This window comes from Cetorhinus maximus, chromosome 10, assembly GCF_964194155.1.
Source record: "Cetorhinus maximus chromosome 10, sCetMax3.hap1.1, whole genome shotgun sequence".
Classification (NCBI taxonomy): domain Eukaryota; kingdom Metazoa; phylum Chordata; class Chondrichthyes; order Lamniformes; family Cetorhinidae; genus Cetorhinus; species Cetorhinus maximus.
This window is the reverse complement of record NC_135888.1, coordinates 112,397,489-112,419,762: the sequence shown is the minus strand read 5'-3', so window position 1 is coordinate 112,419,762 and position 22,274 is coordinate 112,397,489. Positions and strand designations below refer to the sequence as shown.

General features: G+C 42.4%; 1 protein-coding gene across 1 annotated transcript in view; it reads left to right on the top strand.

The window, feature by feature from the left end:
- The window catches only part of LOC144685951 (PDZ and LIM domain protein 4-like), a 118,219-nt gene that overhangs the window by 22,558 nt on the left and 73,387 nt on the right, over positions 1-22,274 (top strand). The window contains exon 2 of the mRNA XM_078551009.1: positions 15,574-15,725. Coding sequence (XP_078407135.1) covers positions 15,574-15,725 — 152 coding nt within the window. The remainder of the gene's footprint in view (positions 1-15,573; positions 15,726-22,274) is intronic.

Sequence of the window (22,274 nt, the reverse complement as noted above, 5' to 3'; positions counted from 1 at the left end):
AATGAAGGTTACAAAATCAACAATTAAAAATGGTAAAACAATCAAATGCGGCCAAGCTGAAGTATAAAAAGGCTAGAAATACACAAAAACAGTCTGTCAGCATGAGGAAAGGTTGGATGTGATGTTTTGGGTCGTCATTTCAAAAAAAAAAAGATGATCAATAACATCTCCATGCAGAATTTTATACTGTGCAAATCTAGGGATGTGAGTTGGGCATCACAGCAAAGTGCGGATTTCATTTAACTGCTGGTATTTAAAATTAATGACACTCTTACAGTTGAGTGACAAATGCCATAAATTTAATGTTTGTTCAAAGTATAGTTCCGGTGTGATATCATCGTACAAGCTATGCAAATTACTAAGTAAAGGGCTTCTGTCTAGAAAGATCACAAAAGTTAACTTTCTCAAACAAAAGCCTACCAAATATGGTAGTCATGTTTTCCCTGCACCCCACCACCCCACTTCTAACTAAATAATGTGCTGTGTCTAGCCACAAGCCCCCAGAGAGCATATTGTGCAGTGTCCAGTTCATCTGGGAAGCAGACCATAAAAAGAATGCATTGTCACTCAAAACTGATCTTGTGCCTCTTTATTTTTAAGAGAACCCAAACATGCACACTGCTGACATATGTGATTAATGAAGCTTGTCAGTTAGGTTTTTGACAGTGGATCACCTGATTGGGTGAAGGTTTGACCTTTGGTTACTAGAGTTTGCGAGACCAACCCACAATAAAAGTATAATTGTGAAAGAGTATTTCATTATTTTCCACCCCCCCCCCCTCAATGCACAGTAGAAAAAAAAATGATAATATTGTATGTAGAACATGAACCAGTTTCCTATTTTCTTCCTCTCCCTTTTCCTGTGGTCCAGTGAAAGTAATAGTTTTGTGCCTATTGTGTTAAGTGTTACAGAGTTGAACTGAGACTGCTGATGTTCCATGACTAGATCTTTTTATCACCATATACTTTTGTTTTTTAAAATTCACTACATTAACTTTTTAAGCTTTTCACATGAATTTTTTTATTTGTTCGTGGGATGTGAGCATCACTAATTGCTCCTGAGAGGGTGGAATGCTCCCTTCTTGAACTGCAGCAGTCCATCTTTGTAGGTACATCCACAATGCTGATAGGCAGAAAGTTCCAGGAGTTTTACCCAACTACGGAGAAGGAACGACAATGTAGATCCAAGTTTGGATGATGTGTGCCTTGGAAGGAGGGTCAGGAGGGGGGAACTTGCCGGTGGTGGTGTTCCCATGTGCCTGTTCCTCCTTCGTAGAGGCCATTTGTTGGAAGGAGCCTTAGTGAGTTTCTGCAGTGCATCTTACAGATGATACGCATTGAGGCCACAGTTCTGGTGGTGGAGAGAGTGAATGTTTAAGGTGGTGAATGGGGTGCCAATCAAGTAGGCTGTTTTGCTTGAATGATGTTGAACTTCTTGAGTGTTTAACATCCTATCTCAGTGCTACACTGGAGCATCAACCTAGGCTTTGTGCTCCAGTCTATGGAGTGCGTTTTGAACTCTCAATGCTCTGACACGGAGGCGAGAGAGCTACCACTGTGCCACAGCTGACACCCGCTTCTTGAGTGTCTATTGAAGCTGCAATCGTCCATTCATTGAAGAATATTGCATCACACACCTGAATTAATCGTGCCTTATAGATCGTGGATAGGCTTTGGGGAGTCAGCAGCCTGCCCACTGACAATTAACAGGTCTATTAAGGGCATTAAATCAACTCATTGATTGGAATTTTCTGCTGTCCGTCCAACCGTTTGTTTAGCAGCCTGGCAAAAAGGCCAAGCAGCCTTTGCATTTTTGGCGAAACCTCATCTACGGGCGGGATGATGTTTTGACCAGTGATTTAGAAAAAACTTTTTGCAGTGACAATCACATGAGGGGACACGTTTTCATTATTCAAAAATATTTATTGATTTGAAAAAAAATCTTCAGCTCCCTGAGGCGACACTGTGCTTCAGGGAGCTTTTATTGCACGCACCTGAGCTCTTCCCGCTCCCACTCTGGCAGCGCTAAGCGCTGCAGCACGTGTTTCACACTGGCCGTTAGTTGGCCAACCAGTGTGAAATTATGGTTGGGGCCTGATCACGGGCCACCAGCCCGCTGCACCTGCCTGACAAGGGCAAAATTCTGCCCCATGCCTTCAGATTGTGGCTTTTTTTCATTCTAGAGTAGCGTGGGCTTTTTTTTTAATGAATGTTGACTTGCACAACAGTGACTGCACTTAGTGCTTCATTGACTGCATAGTGCTTTGAAATTTCCTGAATTTGTGAAAGGTGTGTGCTTGTACTCCTTTGCACACAGTTATTATCTCAATGGCTTGGATTAAGATCCTACCAACACATTTGTAGCTTGGGGGCAGTGAGTTAAGGTAGCTACCCGCTATTACATTTTAAAAATTCCAGATTTTAACTCATAACTTTAATCAGATCTATCCTTTCAATTAAATTAATTTTAAATTCTGAACTAGTTCTAGTAATAGAATCGCTTAGACAACTCTCAACTGAGGTTGTGTGTGCTTCATTGATATGCTTTTTGGGTGACTCTCGTGGTTTGACAACAAACAACAGAAGTGGTGGATGCACAATATAGTGTTAAGCTTTCAAAAATGAGAGAGCATAAGCAAAGAGCCAGTTTGCACATTTTTAAAAGTCTCAATCTATCCTATTGTTCATGCATTCACTGTCTATCCTAGATCTTTGTGCCCTAGGCAACTCTTTTCTCATGTTACCAAATTTGTTTCCCAAATGCTGAGGGACTCGTTGGTTTCTTTTGAGTAGATGTGAGATTTATGTCATGTTAATTGCAACTTGAATGACCTTTGCTGTTCCTTTTGACCCACTAGTCTTTTATTCTGGTGCTGCAACTTTGACCACGAGGCTGTAGGTCACCTGAAGTGAAACCAAAGGTAACCCTATCAATTCTTGGTGTAGCTTCAATAGTGTGTTGCTGTCCAAAAAACTTCCTTGCAATTAAACCCATATGCAGTAGTGTGTCTCATCTTCACTTCTGATAAAAGGAACTTGAGGTGTAACTATTGCAAATTTTGGTTCATATTTCTAAAATGTTTCAATGCTTTCTGAATTCGTCAGGTCTTGTTATCTTTGTTCTGGTTTGTTCAAACGTGTGACAATTTTTGGTGGGAATTCAGGAAGAAACCATTTTTATTAAACTTTAAAAGGGAAAAAAAAAGGCTCACTATTTTCAAAATATTTTTAACTGTACACTTGACTTCATCAATAAAAAAGAACAATATTCTGTATGGGGGTCAGTACTTTCATCTTCAAATATCCCATCTCACTGACAGCCCAAGAAAAATTCAAAACTAAATCCTAGTTTTTATTAGCAGGATATCCTCCGCTCTTATGATTATCTACTAGATAGGGCAGACTGAGCCTTGATGTTTAATATCTCATGTGAGATTTGGGCACTGCAGCACTTCTCCCAGTACTGCTCCTTGGTGTCAGCCTAGATTGTGACCAAATCTCTGGATAGAGCTCAAACACACGAGCTGACTTGAAGCATAGCCACTGAACCATTATGGACACAAGGAGCTTTATTACATTGAGATTTTTTTCCTCCTATTCAGGTGTTAACATTAATGCACACTGAATTCAAGTAACTAATGATACCAATTTAAAATATTTTCTTTTCATTCATACCCATACACTGTAGACAGCATTCCAAACACATCTGCCACATGCTGCACCATATCCTCTTGGGTACAGGGGAATATATGGCATCTGGGTAGAAGTTAACATTTTTTTTGGCAGAGTAAGACAGGAAATATGTGATGAAGATTAAAAGTAACTCCCAGTGGGTGTTATCGCCTACACTTGTAAAAGTTTTGGACTTAGAGAGCTGAGGGCTGTTGAAGGAATGGAAGACCCGGGGGATGCTTCAAAATGGAGGTACTCAGGCTGCAAACCAGGTTTACAAAAACGAGGGCCAGACTATGATGGAGATCAGAATGGAGGGGAAACCACCCCACAAGAATGCCTAGGGCTGTCCTCTTTAAGCGCTGCAGAACCCTTTGTGCCATTTCAAACGGCCACCAATGACCCTTTGACCACCTTCCAAGAGGATGCCTCTGAAGCATTGTCTGGCTCTCAATAAAAGTGGGAAACTTGTATGTTGCCAGGTAAATTCCAGAAAATGGCCTTTTGAGGCTTTAATTGTGTTGATTGCTTACCCACCTCCGTGGCGCAGGTTGCAATTTCCAGTGACAGTTCACCCCTGGGAGAAACAGTAGGACGCAGGACCATGGTGGGTAGCTGTCCCAAGGGGTATTGTGCAACTTTCCCAGATCCCCACTTCCGGACCCACAACCTCAGGGCTGGGAAGATCCATAAAGAAGTGACTTAACCATAGATTTCTCTTTTAATATTTAGTTTTCCTCAATCCCCATGTTAAAAAGGAATTAAAGGCATTTTCAGAGCTACCTTCATATTTTGTCCCTCCAAATGTATTGGTCTTCATAGTGGAAGACACTACAGATTAGAAAGTAATCAAGAGGCTAATAAGAGTGAGGCACTTAAAATGGTCAATACTTTTTCTCTGCTGATGTTGGAGACATTTAAGGGACTAAAAGCCGACATCCCCAGGACCTGATGGCCTACATGCCAGGGTTCTAAAAGCGGTAGGTGCAGAGCCAGTGCATCCACTACCTATAATTTTCCAATTTTTCCTAGTAGATTTGAAGTTAGCAAATGTAACCCTGCTATTCAATAAAGGAAGGAGAGAAAACCGGAATTGCAGGCTGATTTAAACTGGCAATCAGTCGCCAGGAAAATTCTGGAATTTATTATTAAGGAAGTCTTAGCAATGCACTTAGAAATTCAAAGTATGATCAGATAAAATCGAGTTGTTTCTATGAAAGGAAAATCAAATTTGACAAATTTATTGGCTTTTTTTCCAGCTGTAACAAGGGGCCCAATAAATGTGGTACACTAGGATTTGCAAATAGATTAAGTGCCAAACAAAAGGCTAATATGCAAGAAAAGGGACTTGTGGAGTTCAATTCTTTCGAGTTATCAACAGTCACAGTTTGCAACTCTTTTGAGTACAATCACAGTTCTTGGTTTCCAGGAGTGGGACATGAACCCACAACCTTCTGATTCAAAGGCGAGGGTGCTATGGACTGAGCCACAGCTAACATCTCACTTGTGGAGTTCAGGGTAATATATTAGTATGGATTGAGGATTGGTTAATGGGCAGAAAATAAGCAAAAATGGGGCATTCTCAAGTTAGCAGGTTGTGACTATTGGATTATTGCAATGATCAATGCCAGGGCCATTATTTATAAACTAAATTAACGACTTAGATGAGGAGGCTGAGTGTAATGTACCTAAGTTTGCTGACGATACAAAGCTGGGTGCAAATATAAGCTGTAAGGAGGACACGAGGCTGCAAAGTGATATAGACAGATTAAGTGAGTGGGCAGTAAGGTGGCAGATGAAGTGTATAATGTGGGAAAGTGAGAGGTTATTCACTTTGGTAGTAAGAATAGAAATATTATTTTAAAAGCTCAAAACTCTAAACGTTGATGTACAGAGAGACTTTGGTGTACCCAAACAAAGAACACAAAGTTAGCAGGCAGGTACAATGAGTAATTGGGAAGTCAAATGGCAAGTTGGCCTTTATTGCAAAGGGACAAGAATAAATATGTCTCTCTACAATTGTATTGGGCTTTGGTAGGTCCATGTGGAGTACTGTGTGCGGTTCTGGTCTCCATCTGAAGAACGATATACTTGCATTGGGGAGGTGGTACGCTGAAGGTTCACTACATTGGTTCCTGGGATGAGAGTCTTGCCCTATGATGAGAGGCTTAGCAAATTGGGCCTCTGTTCTCTGGGGTTTGGAAGAATGAAAGGTGATCTCATCAAAAATTTCTGAAGGTGCTTGACAAGGTAGATGTTGGGAAGTTGTTTTCCCCGGCTGGGGAACGTAGAACATGGTTTGAAGATAAGGGGCTGTGACTTCTGATTTCTAAGGCAGTGTAACTGGGGGCACCCCAAAGATGTGCTTGGGAATCCCCTGCCCCCCTCCCCGGCCTCCAGGTAAGGATTGCACGGCAATTGCCCAATTTAAATCACAAACTTCAGGTTGTTCCGATTATGTTACATCAGTAGTTACCCAGAAAAAGTTGGAATTAAAACTTAAAACCATTTCTACCTTCAGGGTATGTATTGTACCGACCCCGACCCCCTCTCTCTCTCTCTCTCTCTCTCTCTCTCTCTCTCTCTCTCTCTCCCCCCCGCCCCCCCCACCAAAACCACCCACCCAAGGAACTCTTCCCAGCCCTCGACTGCCTGACCCCCACCACCACTGCCAAATTTTAAACGCTTACCTACAAAACTACCTTCTCCCTGGACCTGGATGTGGTTTTTAAATTGAATTTCATTCAAATTAACGCCTCCAGCATGGATTTCCTGGGGCTTAGGAACCTGTCCATTAAAGAAGAAGCAAGTTGCACTTCTTCATGGGGAGTCTATCAACTTTGAATAGCCCAAACATCATAAATGCTCAGTTTTTACAGTTGCTGTGTCAATTTCTTTCAAGCAAATACTTAACAGAGTTATCACCTTCTATTGGCATTAGGGAACTTTGGAGGCTTTCAAACAAACATCAACAGGATGGAAGGAGCTTTGAATGTCTTTGAAGGTCTTCCTCTTCTGATGTACTCTACATTATCCACAGCAGCAAAGACACACAGGCAGGATCAACAAGTGCACAAGTGGGAAGCCAAGGGTCGCACTAAGTTCTCCTCCTCTTAGGCAGTCCCTCAGGATTGAGGATGACTTGCTTCTACTTGGATTCAACAGGTTCTGAGATGGTTGACCAATGTGCAATCTGCAGATTCTGGCACACGTCATATGGTGCTTGAAGGGTGGGTAGATGAGTTATTTGGGGGTTTGTGCATTCTCTTCGATGCCTTGACTTCACCTCTGTATGTTCCCAATGAAGTCTGTGTTCAGTGCCTTCCTGAATTAACCTTCTATGTTTTGGTCAGTCACAAGCCAGGGACTCCCATGAGTCAGTGGGGATGTTTGACCTCTTCAGATATAAATTTAATACATGTCAGCTTGGGTCTTTCAGGTTTGTTTCTGATGCCAGCCAATATGTAAAACAAAGGGCAGAATTGTCTCAGATTTCCACCAAGTGCGGTAGTGGGAGGGGAAAAAGGAAGTTTTAATCATCGGCTGCAATGGCAGGTTTTCACGTCGTTTTGTCCCATTCCCGGCACGACCCACCCCATTAATAATGCATTACCGGGAAACACGCCATTTCGCTGGCGGGACATCATGTGATACAACCATCCCACCGGCACCTCAGACCTTCAGTAAACGGGTGCTATATTTAAGGGCCGGTACTACACAGCCAGCACTCTTCAAGGGGTAGGTAGCTGCTGGGAACTGATGGCTGCCAAAGGGAGGAAACATGCTGTCCCCAGATTTAGCGACGCCGCTGTCGAGTGCCTACTTGATACAGTGGAGGCCTGCCATGATGACCTCTAATCCTGCTCTGGGCAAAGAGCAGCAAGCAAGGTCCTCAATCCAACATGGGAGGCAGCGCAGCGGTGGCCAGCGCCAACACCCTACAAAAGAGGAAAGTCATCCAGTGCTGAAAGAGGATGAATGATCTCTTCCCTTCTGCCAGGTTGTCACTCTTCTCATCAATCTCAACTCTTTCACCCTCAAAGCCATCACATATCCCACAGGGATCTCATTCACTGCCAGCTCAAGGAACAGCACCATTTAACTCTTTTTTTTTTTCTTTTTTTTCTCTCTCCCTCCCATTTTTTTTTCTGTCCCTCTTTTTTTCTCTTCTGTCTGCACACACACCCCTTCATTTGCCCTGCGGAGCATGTCCTCATCCTATCCATGGCACCACTCACTACCCATGCACATTCCAGGCATCCTGCTTACACTCTCTCCGTCTGTATTCATGTAGGGCCAGCTGGCACACAACAAAAGGGAGATGTCGCAGACTGGTGGAGGAATGCCTGAATGCAAACTTTGAAAATAGTCATCCAGCTGGTCAGCGATGACCTGGACCATTCCTGTGCTGACAGTGAGGTCGGCGGTGCTGAACCAAGTGAGGATCTAGCAGTGCAACATCCATCAGACAACCATGCTGTGAGTCGGTTCCCTTGTTCTGCAAGTCCCCTGCTATGCACAAATTTTCTCTCCTTGCTTTTGCAGGCACGTCTGGGAAGCAGCCAAGGGGATCCATGACCCAGGTCCTCGACTAAAGCCTCAAAGAAACCTCAGAAGAAGAATCTGATGACACCCTAATTGAAGACCTATCACAGCGCTCGCCCACACCCTCCACCAGTGCAGAGCCACACGCCTCGATGGGACCTAGATCTAAAGTAGCCTCAGGGTCACAATCTGGTGAGCACATCGCACTGGTTGATCCACAACAGGCGGCGGCAGGGACTTCCCAGGTGTCTGGCATTTGGAGCACTGCTGGAGGTTAGAAATCTGTGAGTCAGTCAGATGATGAACCTCTGAACTCTCTCATAGCTCAGTTGCTGGACCTGCAAAGGCAAGCTTGGGAGCATCAGGAAAGTGCCCCCTGCACTCCTCTTATTTCAAGGCACAATGGAGGAGTCTGTCTGCCTACAGTCTGAGATGATAGCACAGGCATGCCAATGCACTGAGGTCAACACTGGTAGGATGGTGCCTGCCATGGAGACCTTGGTCCAGGGCATCGATCCTGCAGTGCTGCTTGGGCTGAACTCCATCGCTAACGTCCTAGTTGGCCTCCAACAGTGATAATGCAAGAGGGGTGCGGGGCAGCTTGATCTCACTGCAGTTTCCCCTTCTCCTCAAGGAGTTAGCCAGAGGCCTCGGGCAGACATAAGGAGGAGGGTCAGCAGGTGCACACCCTGGCGCCATCCAGCCAGGTGACTCCGGGAGTGTCCGGCCAATCCGAATCCCCTCTTCCTGTGACCCCAGGAGATCCAGTTCCACAGGCCGAGAAGGGTGCCCTGCCCCACAGCAGAACCCAAAAGCAGGCCGGGGCCCTCCAGGTCTCGGCCCTCCGGTGGATGCCCGCCTGCTTCTATCTCCGCTGTGGATGTCGGGGTAACACCAAGACATAGCGACAGGATTAGGGAGGTTAAGAAGATATAATTGCACAGCCTGGGCATGGGTTTTAATCACTTGTACATAGTGTTCACTATTGTAAATAAACTGTCACCCTGCCCTGGCTCCTTGTTCTGATGAATACTGTTTGTTTCACTCAGATGTGAAACCTTGGTCCCTGCACAAGATAAAGGCATGTGTTTCAGTCTAGGGCCCTTTCCATGTGCTTTGTGCAACCTTCCCAGTACACTGGTGCAGCTTTACAGTCACTGAACACCTCTGTCATGCCTGCACCTCGATGGGGCTTTTCATTTCTGCCAGAATGTCCTGGGCTGGCGGCACAGAATTCCATCATTCTCACTGTGTGCTCCCAGCACCTTTTTTGAGGTGTGGCTGGCCCTCCCCACCTCATCAGCATCTGTGTCCAGTGGCAGTGTGGTCCTGTCGGGTTCAGTTCATGAAGCATGCCATAAGATCAAGAGAAGTTAAAGTTTCCCCACTGTATCTCCACGACATGACCCTGTCCACAGTGCAAGCAAACTGCCATCAGCCAGACAGAAGTCAAATATTCACAGATGCAATGTGTGGATCTATGGAATCTCTCCACTGCATGTTGTCGTCATTCTCCATGAATGTAGCAACTGTGAGGGGGCCTCCCGGGTGCGCCTCCCTCATCTGGACAAAGCGAGGCCTCGTCGTTGTCATCCTTGCTTTAGAGGACCTCATCACCTTCATTCCTGTCGAAATCCTCTTTATCAGAGGAGACGTGCAGCTCCTCCATCTCCTCCTCAGCCCGCACTCCATCCCCGCCCCACCATTGCAGCACTAGGTTGTGAAGGGCACAGCAGGTGATGACAATGCGTGACACCATCAGGATTGTATTAAAGGGCTCCAGCAGACTGGTCCAGGAACTGGAACTTCACTTTCAATATCCCAATGGTTTGCTCCACCAAAGTGCAAGTTGCAGCATTAGCTTCGTTGTACCTTCTCTCTGCTGCAGTCTGAGGCCACCGCATGGGCATCATCAGCCATGTCCTCTGCAGGTAGCCCTTGTCCCTGAGAAGCCAACCCTGTCTCCTCTGTGGACCCTGGAAGATGTCAGGGGTCTGAGACCTCTGAGAATGTAGGAGTCATGGACAATCCCTGGGAATTGTGTGCACACCTGCAGGATGCATTTGTGGTGGTCGCAGACCAGCTAAACATTCAGCGCGTGGAATCCCTTGAGGTGAACCACCTGTTGCCATGGAGGTCTGAGCGCCGTGATGGCACCCTATACCTGTGGGAAACCTGAGATCTGGGCAAATCCCAGCGGTCCTGCTTCCTGGCTTCCCTGATCCCGGGCGAAAAGCACAAAAGTGTGAGCCTTTGCGAAGATGACATCCGTGACCTCATGGATGCAATTGTGGGTGGACATTTGCGAGATCCCACAGATGGCACCTGTGGAGCCCTGAAAGGAGCTACTGTCAGAAAAATTGAGCGGCGTGGTCACTTTCATAGCCATTGACAGTGGGTGCCCTCCATTTGCCCGTGGCACCAAGTCCTGCAGCAGGTGGCCTATGTGACTAACCAATTTCCTGGACATGCACAGTCTTTGGCAACACTGCTTCTCGGTCATCTGCACGAATGACGAGTGCCATCTGTAGGCCTTGATTTTAGCCAGGTGCTGACCGTTGACAGCGCGCTGTGGCTCTTCAGCGGCGGTGTGCACAGCAGCCCTCGCCATCCCTCCTTGAGGGTGCTGCTGCTCCTCCCTCTGCCCAGCCAGGCACCTCCGTTGCTCTCTTCCCTTTCGTCCCTGTTCCCTGTAAGACTTGAGGCATACAGCTAGTTCACCATCATCCTGATGTACTCCTCCCAACAGGATGAAAGAGACTCATGGATTAGCATGGGTGTACTAAGAACTACTCTTGGTTAAGTCTGAAGGCCCTTGATGCACGCCGGAGAGTGCTGGCCACCACCTTGGATGGCCAGAGGTTAGTGCACTGGATGGCTACTCGAAACCCCACCCTCCTCTGCCCCACTCCAGTTGACCGATTGGCAGCAGCTTCGATCACTGGATTGCATTGCTGTGCTCTCAGCTCAGGCATAGGTATTGTCCTAACCCGCACTGCAAACTCTTAACTTGAACCACGGGGGAGACTGGTCCAAAGCTGAATGAAGATATTGCCAAGGGGCTGTGAGCATCTCCACCAGTGACTGTCCCATGGCTAGTTTTCGCAAGAAGGTTGTATAGCTTACCCAGTTGTCCAACTGTTGTACAGAGCACTAAAACGCTCATTAGTTTGTAATCTGTGTCCGAGGGGCGAAAAGCTCTGGAGCATTTGGTGGCACTTTCATGCCTCTGTGCTGCTTAAGTGGGCAAGCAAGCTAGAGGCCCAACTTCAAACATGTTAATGTGGCTGCACTTGAACTGTCTCTGCTGCGGAGGAATGGTCACTTTATACAAGGCTTCCCTAATGCGTGTCCCCTTCCTGCCACCCCACTGGCATATGCTTGTGCACTATCATCACACCGTGCTGCCTTGCCCCCCCACCAACTCACCCCAACCGCAGTGCAGTTCTTGCCCTGGTACTGCGCTGTCAGCCAGCCAGGGATAAAACGACTTGACTGTGCCCACACCGGAATGCTTGGCGCCTCTTGAGGCCGAATGGACAACTTCCTGAGCGCTACGCAACGTTAGTGTGCACTCACTTCTATGTTCCTTCAAATTTCAACTGGCCATACGCACACTTTTTTTAAATGCCGTTGTGAAACACAGCCGAGGTGCAATTATGGCAATGTGCCTGGATGATGCAGCGTGGTGGTTGGGGGGGATGATTCAGGCGAGCAGGGCCAATTAAATGCAGAAGTATTAAAATGACGCTCCCGACATGCGGCACGGGCGACGCAGCCCGCCATTCTCCACTCCACCTGTCAATCGCAAACTGGTTTCACGATGTCGTGAAACCAATTTTTTATTTTTTATTTCTTTGCCTTCTCACCATATTGTCTGCTCATGCCCACCATGATGCCCAACGCCAACAGGGACGGAAAATTCCGGCCAAAAAGTTTTTTTTTAAATTCTAACTATGAAGGAGGAAAAGTTTTTTTTAAAATCTTAATTCTGCACCCTATCTGAACCCAAAGTTTAAAATGCTATTAACATACGAACGTGCGAATTAGGAGTAGGAGCAGTCCACTTGGTCCCTTGAGCCTGCTCTGCTATTCAGTAAGATCATGGCTGATCTGATAGTAACCTGAAATCTGCATCCCACCTACCCCCAATAACCTTTCACCACCCCCCTTGCTTATCAAGAATCTATCCAGCTCTGCCTTAAAAATATTCAAAGATTCTGTTTCCACTGCCTTTTTGGGGAAGAGCATTCCAAAGACAATCTATCCTCCTGAGTGAAAAAAAATTCCACCTCATCTCTGTTTTAAATGGATGGCCTTTTATTTTTAAATGGTGACCCCTAGCTCTAGATTCTCCCACAAGAGGAAAACCCTTTACGCATCCACCCTGTCAAGTCCCTCAGGACCTTATGTTTCAATTAAGTCTCCTCTTGCTCTTCTAAACTCCAGCGGATACAAGCCTAGCCTGTCCAACATTTCCTCATAAGACAACCCACCCATTCTAGGTATTGGTCGAGTAAACCTTCTCTGAACTGCAATTCTCTATCCTGCAATTGTAACACTCTTGCACAGCAAATCAGTAGTTAGTTTTTATTTTCCAACCCAATCCAACCTTTCCACCAATATGGAAACTTCATGCCTTTAGTACTCTTCTGTACTTTTTTTCCAAATGTCATTCACGTTGGTCTCCCAAGCTCTTTTCCATGCAAGTCCCACTGGAAAAATTACCCAAGTCCTATCTTGTCCTCAAGTCCTGCTTGCCTATTAGCCCTATCCTTGCAGAAGTCCATTAGCTCCCTGCCCTTCAGTACACCAACTTCAAGATCCTCATCTTCATCTACATGTCGATCCCTGGTCTCATTTTGGCTTACATCAGCAGCTTCCTCTAACCCTATACCCATACCCACAATATTTGCTATACAGTTTACAGTGCAATTCTTATCCACCCCCTGAATATACCATCAGTGGCACAGACTGGTACCATGTTACCCTCACGCACTGAAATTCTTGGCCTAAAGACCTAATACATCCCTTACATCTTCCAAAACCTCCTTAAATCTACTTCCATAAAATCTTTATGCAATCCCATCTAATTTTCTTCCTTCTACTCTGTGAAGCCCCTTATACTTTATTAAAGCCATTATACAATTTGAATTCCTTTTTATAAAAAGAAAATTCTGATTGACGTAATTTTTTCCCCATTTTGTCAATTAAAAATCACTTAGCATTTATTTGTAAAGTCAATGAGTTTTCTTCAGTATTCATTCTCAGGATGTGGGTGCTGCTGGCCAGGCTGACATTTATCATCCAGTCAGAGGACAGTTAAAAGTCAATCATGTAGACCAGTTAAGGATGGCAGATTTGCAGGCATCCCTAAAGGACACCAGTAAACCAGTTAGGTTTTTATGGCAGTTCAACAGCTATTAATGATGTCAGATTTTTATTTTCCTAATACCAAATTCTTGCAAATAATACAGCTGAAAAAAGTATTACTCTTGTCGGTCTTTTTAAATATTTTCCACTGTAGCCTATTTCAGAGAGGTCTTATAGATAGATAAGTGTTATGGGCAGGGTCGGAAGAGATCTGCCCTTGTACCCTTTTCCTTACTGACTGTAATCAGTGTAGTTTTGGAGAGGAAGATTTGTGTTTCTTAGAGCCCCCAGCCCCAAACCCGGAGTGTGCTCAATTTAAATAACAGCAGCATGCTTTTGTGGATTTAAATAAAGAGGATTATTTATTCATGTGTTCACCCAAAAGTCTAAATGCTACATCACACACACACATCTTTGTATGAGGCCCGGCACCGCAGTGATGAAAAGAAGTAATTTTTGAACTTTACTGTAAACTAGCTCTTTCCCGACTGCCTCCATAATCAAACTAAATCGCATTTGTCTAGCGGCTGTTGTTTATTGTTTCATCAGTATATTTGAAATAATTGAGAAATGCCAAATCTTCAACATTACATTCAGATTTTTTTAAAGAAAGAAAACATAGTGGTGCAGTTTTTATTATAGTGCTTAGTTTGGACTTATTTCTCCATTTAACCCCAAGTTGAAGGTAATTGCTTTACAGCTTCTCACTGCTCAGTGCTCCTATGACTTGCTGAATTACAATATCTTGAATTTTATGTTCGGTAAATTTGATCTATTTTTCGACAGCAGCTAGTAAATTATTGCAGTACAAAAACAGCTCTTACTGCTGACTCGTAAGCAATATATGTCAATTAAAAGGTTCCTAACACCGACTGCCCTCCAAAAAAAATTAAACTCCAGATTGTTGTATTACTCACGAGATCTACAAAACATCTGTGGTCAAATTAGTATCTTATTGCAAAATTATCTCTATAAATGCAAGATTTCTAGTTATTCTTTTGCCTTTTAATTAGATTTAAATAGAATCAAAACTTCTCACTCTAGAAAAAGCTACATAAAGCTGTCCATGTCAAAATGGGCCAAGGAATTTGAATACAAATTTTGTCAGGAGTCTGGTCTTGTGACATGTTTATAAGTCGTAGAATATGAAAACCTAATTGGAAACTTTTTTTCCTAAGTTGAAAAGGAATATTTATATACAATTGGCTCAATATTATTCAAGGAATAAGCCCTCAATTTCCCTGAAATCTGCCTGTTACAATTGCACATCTATAATCAAAGAAAGCAGCTTCCAAGCTACCAATCTTGTTTATGATTCAAGGTTTGTCGCAATACTATAACTGCTCCTTTTTTAAATTAAGTTTGTGCAATGATATTCCCATTGGAGGTAGACTGCATAGAAACACTTAGAGTAGAGACTGTTATCATTGTCTTATTCTGCAGATTCAACGGTGATGTAATTCACCTAACAGCTTTTCTAAAACGTTTGAATTCAAATCTATCGAATCTTCATTTTTAGCATGAAGGATAACTTTTGAATAACTTGTATCAAAAATCTCTCTCCCATTTTTTGCCATGGTTAACCAATTTCATCATCTCATTCCGTTCTATCCTTCCCGAGCCATCCCTGTCTTCCCAGTCCCCTTTTCTGCTCTTGTCATCCCCATCAATCCCATCCTATCCCTCACAAAATAATCTCTCTAGCCAGGGTTACTTTGTTATTGGATTCCCCTTACCTTTCCACTGGTTTTGTTCTCCAAACCCACCACAGTAACCAATCGTTGACAGCTGCACATGTGTCACAGGCTCTGGTCCTTCATGTGCACCAGGCACTGCCCACCAACAGATGTGCTCCTTAAATTGACCGATCAAAACAGTCCAAACAGGCAAAAACTTAGTAGTAGCATTATTATTATTATTGATTTGTGTTGGATTTAATGAAGTTATAATTTCTAAATTTCGGTGTTTCTTTTTTTGTTGAAGGTGACTCCTGGAAGTAAGGCATCCTCAGCTAATCTTTGTCCTGGTGATGTTATTGTGGCTATCAATGAAGACAGTACAGAGAATATGAACCATCTGGATGCTCAGAACAAGATCAAGGCCTGTACAGACCAGCTCACTCTTTCTATTAACAGGTTAGTAAGTATGGTCCAAAGCTAATCCTTCACTTATTTAAGGTCAATCTCTCTTTGTAATGTTCTCACGCAGGGGAAAATATATCAATCATAAATTTAGAAAGACAATCCAGTTTTTCTTGCAGCTGTTGCTGGTGAATTCTCCAACTCCACTAGTTTTAACTCTCCTTCCATCACTTTCCTGAAGCTATTTTTGTAAAGCATTGTTCTGCCCTATCCGCAAAGTTGTGTACTGTTTGATTACTATACTAGAGCCAGAACCTCTTGGCACTGGAAAGAATAGTGTAAAGTTTAGCTAAATTGATGCCTTGCAACCAGGGATGGGTGGGATATCTGCAGTGTTGAAAGTTGCATCAAGGAGGAGTGACATGGATGCATGTGCATACACTCGCACTGCAAGTCTCTCAGTGACGCTCTCTGCATTAGCCTATTGTTTTCAATTCATTTTTCATTTTATTTAGGAATCTATGACCTACAGACGTGCCCCTCTTTAAAGAAGTTAACTGCCACAAATATACTCAATTGACGGCTTTGAACAGATGTAATCGCCTCTCTTCACTTAGTGGATTCGCCCTCTCAATCCCCTATAACATAGGGATCTACCTTTTCTCTCCTTGCCCACCTTTCCAAGGTTCAATGAAATCTCTCTCACTTTCTCCCTTTGCCCCTCCCTGGACCTAACATTCACTATTCTTGATTTTTTCTCTCTCTCAGTTCATTGTATAAGTGCTGTTAAAATGAATAGCACAATTTATTCACTGGAAAATGAAATTTGATTTTGCACTCAGACAGTTGTAACTTTTTGATTATTGAGATCAATAGCTTGTTATCTGAACATTTAATCCCATGAAAGATGACAAAGAAAAATGTACTTCCTATCGCCATTATTGCTGTTCAGTGATATCATTTAGTAAAGTGCATCGGTTATACTGGCATAGGATGGTTTTTTGAGCTCTGTGCAGTAAACATTTTTGTAGCCAAAACTTCGTTCATGTGGTATTAAATCTAATTACTTCAGACTTTTCAGAACAGAATGATAAGTCACATATCTAAATTGGCATCTGGTTTGGAACTGGTATCTGTTCCAGGCCTCTTAAGTGACCGTACTAGATAAAGTGAATTCAAACTGATAACGTTATCATATGATCAATACAGGAAGTCATGCAAAGCTGATGTTGGCCAACTACTGATTCTGTAGCATCAGTCTACAGTGTTTCATAACATTTTATACTTCATTTTAGAATGGATTTTTTTTTTTGGCTCCATTTTTTTTAGCCTTGCAGTGATTTGATGTATTTTTTTCTTGATTAAAACAATACAATTGTTTTAAAAAGAAAAAGAAACATTACAGCAAATTACAACAAGGAACGGTGAGTAGCACCAACAACCATTACAATCAGTCTTCCAGTACAGCATAAAAGCAAAATACTGCAGATGCTGGAAATCTGAAACAAAAACAAAAATAGCTGGAAAAACTCAGCGGGTCTGACAGCATCTGTGGAGAGGAAGACAGAGTCAACGTTTTCGAGTCCGTATGTTCTGATGTCGAGTCATGCGGACTCGAAACGTTGACTCTGTCTTCCTCTCCACAGATGCTGTCGGACCTGCTGAGTTTTTCCAGCTATTTTTGTTATTGTTCCAGTACAGCATTATTGGCATTTGAGGATTGATGTGAGTTGCTACACTGCTCACTTGCATGCATTTGGGGGAAATTGGTGGGATGCTTACATTTTTTGGCTGCACAAATATCACACGTGACAGAAAGTTAAAGGTTCAAGCTCCACTACCTGATTTTAGAACATAATCTAGGTTGATACGTTAGTTAGCAATGCAGTCTTTCTGATAAGACTTTCTTAAACTGAAGGTCCTTCTCCAGGTCCAGGTGGACATGGAAAAAATCCCATGGTAAAAAGGGAGGTGGTCCACACATCCCTCAACCCAACTAAACAGTTGAACTGATTATGTGCATCAAGCAGGATACATGATTTGGCTGCCATTTGCCTAAATAATGCTGACTTTTTTAAGATGCAGTTAATTGGCTGTGAAGTGCTTCGACATGAACAACTTTGTCCCTCCCAAACAGGAACTAAATGTGGCAATTGAGATGGCACAATGCCTATAATCATTCTGGATTAATGATTCTAATTAATTGATTTCCTATGTACTGAGGTTAGTAACTACTGCAAATCACTTTTTCTTCCCTCGTGACTTCATTGTTTAAGCAATGTTTAGAATCAAAGTGGATGAGAGAATGCTGTATTTAATTAGAATTCCCTGGAACTTTTTTTTAAAGGTATACCAATCTTGAGACATTTTTTAATCTCTTGAGAATTATCAATTAGTGTAATAAAATTTGAAGTGAGAAATGTTTGTGGTTTGAATATTGTTCAGTTGCTTGAATTTTTGGCGCATGTAAAAAAATTAGCAAATGTGCATGCATCTTGCTCTCTCATACAAATAGCCTTACTATATTATAGTTCCATGAATAAGCCTTTTCTATAACATTGCTCATGTGTCGGACTAAATAGTAATAATAAAAATAATAACTTCTGTACTGTATCTTCTATGATTCCATATCTATTCCTACTTTAGTGCATATGTCACAAACTTTTATTCATGATCACCACTCACAATATCTGCTCCTTTGCCTTTTTTCCCCCCTAATTTAGTGCCTGATGATATTTTGCTATATGTTAATTATATTGAACAGCACTGCCCAAATATAGACATGCGAGGTCTCTTAAATAACGTAAATGAAGTCCTCCTCTACATGTCTGACGACTTCTTCAACAATTATACTTTCTTTCCCTTTGAAGTGTCCTACCACAAGAATATCTACAGTGTGTTAATGAAACTACATTTCTTCTGAAAATGGTCACTGACAAAATCGTCATTATATTTTCAACAACCGATTGACCATTGAAGGCTAGCAGTTCTTATTGAGGTTAATTGGTTTTGCCTTTTGACAAGTTGTTTCCATTGCAGTTACAACAAAGCCAGTTTTACCGATTGACAGCGGAGCATCTGCAAAAAAGATTTGACTTCCTCAATCATATCCATTTAATACAATTTACATTGAGCCTCAAAACCCATCTATACTATCAGTTTTATAGGAACTTCAGTGATGAAGCATGCAAACATACTGTACATATATGCATGTTCATTCACTGACAGCTTTTATTACTTTTTTTTTCATTACTTATGTTTCCTTTTAATCAATACTCATTATACTCAATATTTCTTCTATTGGCTAATTCAACTTAAATAGTTTTTTTTTTCCCCTGTATTTAGCGCTATAAAGAGGGCTGTTTATATATTCCAGGTCTGCTTTAGATATTCTCTCAGGTATACCAATGCTAGCCGCTCTTGTAGCTAACAAAACATCTTACAGGAACGTGACCACACTGCCCAGTATCTAAATCTGTGATCGCCTATCTGGCTGGCTGACTGTTCCTTTTGTTCCTCTGTCTTTTTCTGTGATCTCAGGAAGTGGGAGGGCTGTCTGTCTAATTTCCCCTCCACTCAGTAATTCACCAGTGGGTTTATTAATAAATCCAGTTGACCTGTTCCTATTGTCAAAATGAATGGAAATCATCCTATCTTATTAGGCCTGGGATGAAACAATTGACTCACATTTTGTCCATTTGAAATAGATTGTGAACACTGACTTTTCCAGAAGCTTGCTCATGTAAATCCTTTACCTAAGCAGCTTTAGACTGCGACATTTAAAATTGTGTGAAATCACTTGTGATTTAAAAGACAAAAAAGTCAAAAACTCCAAATCGTGGCATGTTTTGGAGACGGTAAAGTAACTGCATAATTGAGGTACATGTAAAGCACCAACATTTCATCAGTAACATGTTTGTTTCATTTTTTTTATAAAGGTAGTTTAAAATTGCCTTCATTTTTTTTTTTGTTTCTCCTATTCTATCCTTATACACATACTAACTCTACAATAAAATGAACAACCTGCTCACTTGCTTTGTCATACAAAGCAAGTACAGCTCAGAAACAGACCCATTTGGCCCAACAGGTCCATGCTAATGGTTCACAAGAGCCTCCCCTTGCCTTTCTTCTTCTAACCCTATTGACATATCAATCTATTTCTAGTTTCCCTCATGTGCTTCATTAGCTTCTCTGTAAATGCATCTAAGTTGCCTCAGTACTTTGTGGTAGTGAGTTCCACATTCTAATTGCCTTCTGAATTTTCTATTAGACTTATTAATGACTTTTTTGTATATTTATGACCTCTAATTCTGTCCTTGTTGCAAGTTGAAATATCATCTCAATGTCAAATCTTTTTAATAATTTTAAGGTGTGATCTCTACCAGGTCACCTTTTCAGTCTTTTCTTAAGAGAAAAGAACCTTAGCTTATTCAATCTTTCTTTATAGGTATAACTCCTCCTTTCCAAGATCATTGTAGCAAATTTTGTTTGCACTTCTTCCAGTGTCTCTATATACGCTTTAATTTGATGATCAGAACTGTTCACAGTTCTCAACGTGTGGCTTAAAACAAGGGTCTGTACAAGGTTTACGCAATTTCTCTGCTTTATATTTATATCCCTCTCGAAATGAACCTTGGTGCTTTGCTTTTCTTTTTTAATGGTGGCCTTAACCTACTTTGTCATGTTCTATGATTTATACATCTGTTCCCTTTTTGCTTCTTTACCCCATTTAGACTTTTATTTTCCAAGCAGTATGTGTCCCTTATTCTTCCCACCAAAATGTCCTGCCTCTCCCATTTGCCACTTATTTTTTTGCTGATTACATACCCATCTGTAAGTTTATTAATGTCTTGGTGTATCTTTTTTCAGTGCTCTTCTAACGACAGAAACACCGTCACCCCCATCCCCAATGACCTAATTGGATGGCATCTGCAAATTTGTATTTATTATTCTAGAGTCAAATCGTTCATTCAAATTGTGACACACTGTGGTCTCAGCATTGATTTCTTGTGGAACACCACTTCCCACCAGTTGCCAATCTGAGTAACAACCTTTTGGCCATTGCTCTGTTTTGTAACCAGCTTAATATCCATTCAGCTATTTGTCCCCTGACTCCACAGTCTGAAATTAGTGTTAGGAAATGGGACAGTAGAACACCCTGAGTAACTTGACCTTTTAGGTCCTCTTTCTCTCCTTCCTGATGGAGGATCTGGACACTCATCAAAATGTTAAACAATGATATTAGCATTGTTGGGTATCACATATATGAGTGCATTGTGGCACAAATTTATTCTTGGAGCTGTGCTTCAGTTATACTTAATCGGCAGGTATGAAAGAATTCTGAACTATTCAAAATCATTTGTAAAGATAGGATTTATGAAGCAGAGTGTTATTGTTCTGAAACTGGCCCTTCATCTTGCGAGCAAGAGTAAACTATTCAGCCCTTGAGCCGATCAGTTAGATCACAGGAGATCTAATGTCAGCTCCATTTATGTGATGAGGAAGCATTGGTGCTGGTGTGGATTTAGGGTGAGGTGGGGAATAAAGTTCTGATTTTAAGATTATCCCTCCTTTTCTCCTCTCACTCAGAAGTAGGGGTGGATTTTACGAGGGGATGGATTACCAATTGGTAGTAAATTGTCCACTTAAGGCCCTCAATAGGCCTATGGGTGGTGGTCTGACACCTTATCCACCCTCCTGTAATATGGGGGAGTGGTCGACTGTATGCAGGGCTGGCAACCTGCTTTATTTTACGTGCTACCACCTGCCTTCAAAAAAATGCTGGCAGGGTCTGTAAAATTGACTTAGAAGTTTCTTTGCATCTAACTTATTAAACTCCAATTGTTGTGATTAATTCAATTCTCAACCTTCTAAGCTGTGGCTCAGTCCATAGCACCCTCGCCTTTGAATCAGAGGGTTGTGGGTTCATGTCCCACTCCTGGAAACCAAGAACTGTGATTGTACTCGAAAAGAGTTGCAATCTGTGACTGTTGATAACTCGAAAGAGTTTACAACCTGTTTTCCTTAATTTAACCCTTTAAGCCTTGGTATCATTCTGGGGAATCTGCACTGTATCCCTTCCACTGCCATTTCTGGAGGTTTGGTGCCCAGAATGGATACGGTGTTGTAGATGTGATCTGACTAAAGCTATGTACAACAGAAACATCACCACTTTTTATCTTGGGGCGATGGTGCAATTCAAAGGCCAACATTCCAATAACTTTGTATGATTGTTTCCAACCCGGTGCACTAGCTTTTTGCAACTTGTGTATGTGGACAACTAAATTACTTTTTCTCCATTTATTAAGAAAATAGTCCAATTTTTGCCTTTCTCTGATCCAAAGTGAATGTGCTGTTTCCCACATTGAGTCCAATCTGCCATAGTTTTTCCCATTCATATGTCTATGTCCCTTTTTGTAATTTCCTTTGCTACCCACAGAATTTACTGTGCCTCCTAACTTAGTGTCATCTGCAAACTTGGATATGCAACTCTCTCTCTTGATCTATCTATAGTTTATTGAAAAGTTGAGGTCACGATGTAGATCCATAGAGAACACCAGTTGTCACATCCTGCCAATCGCAGAATGTTCCTTTTATTCCTAC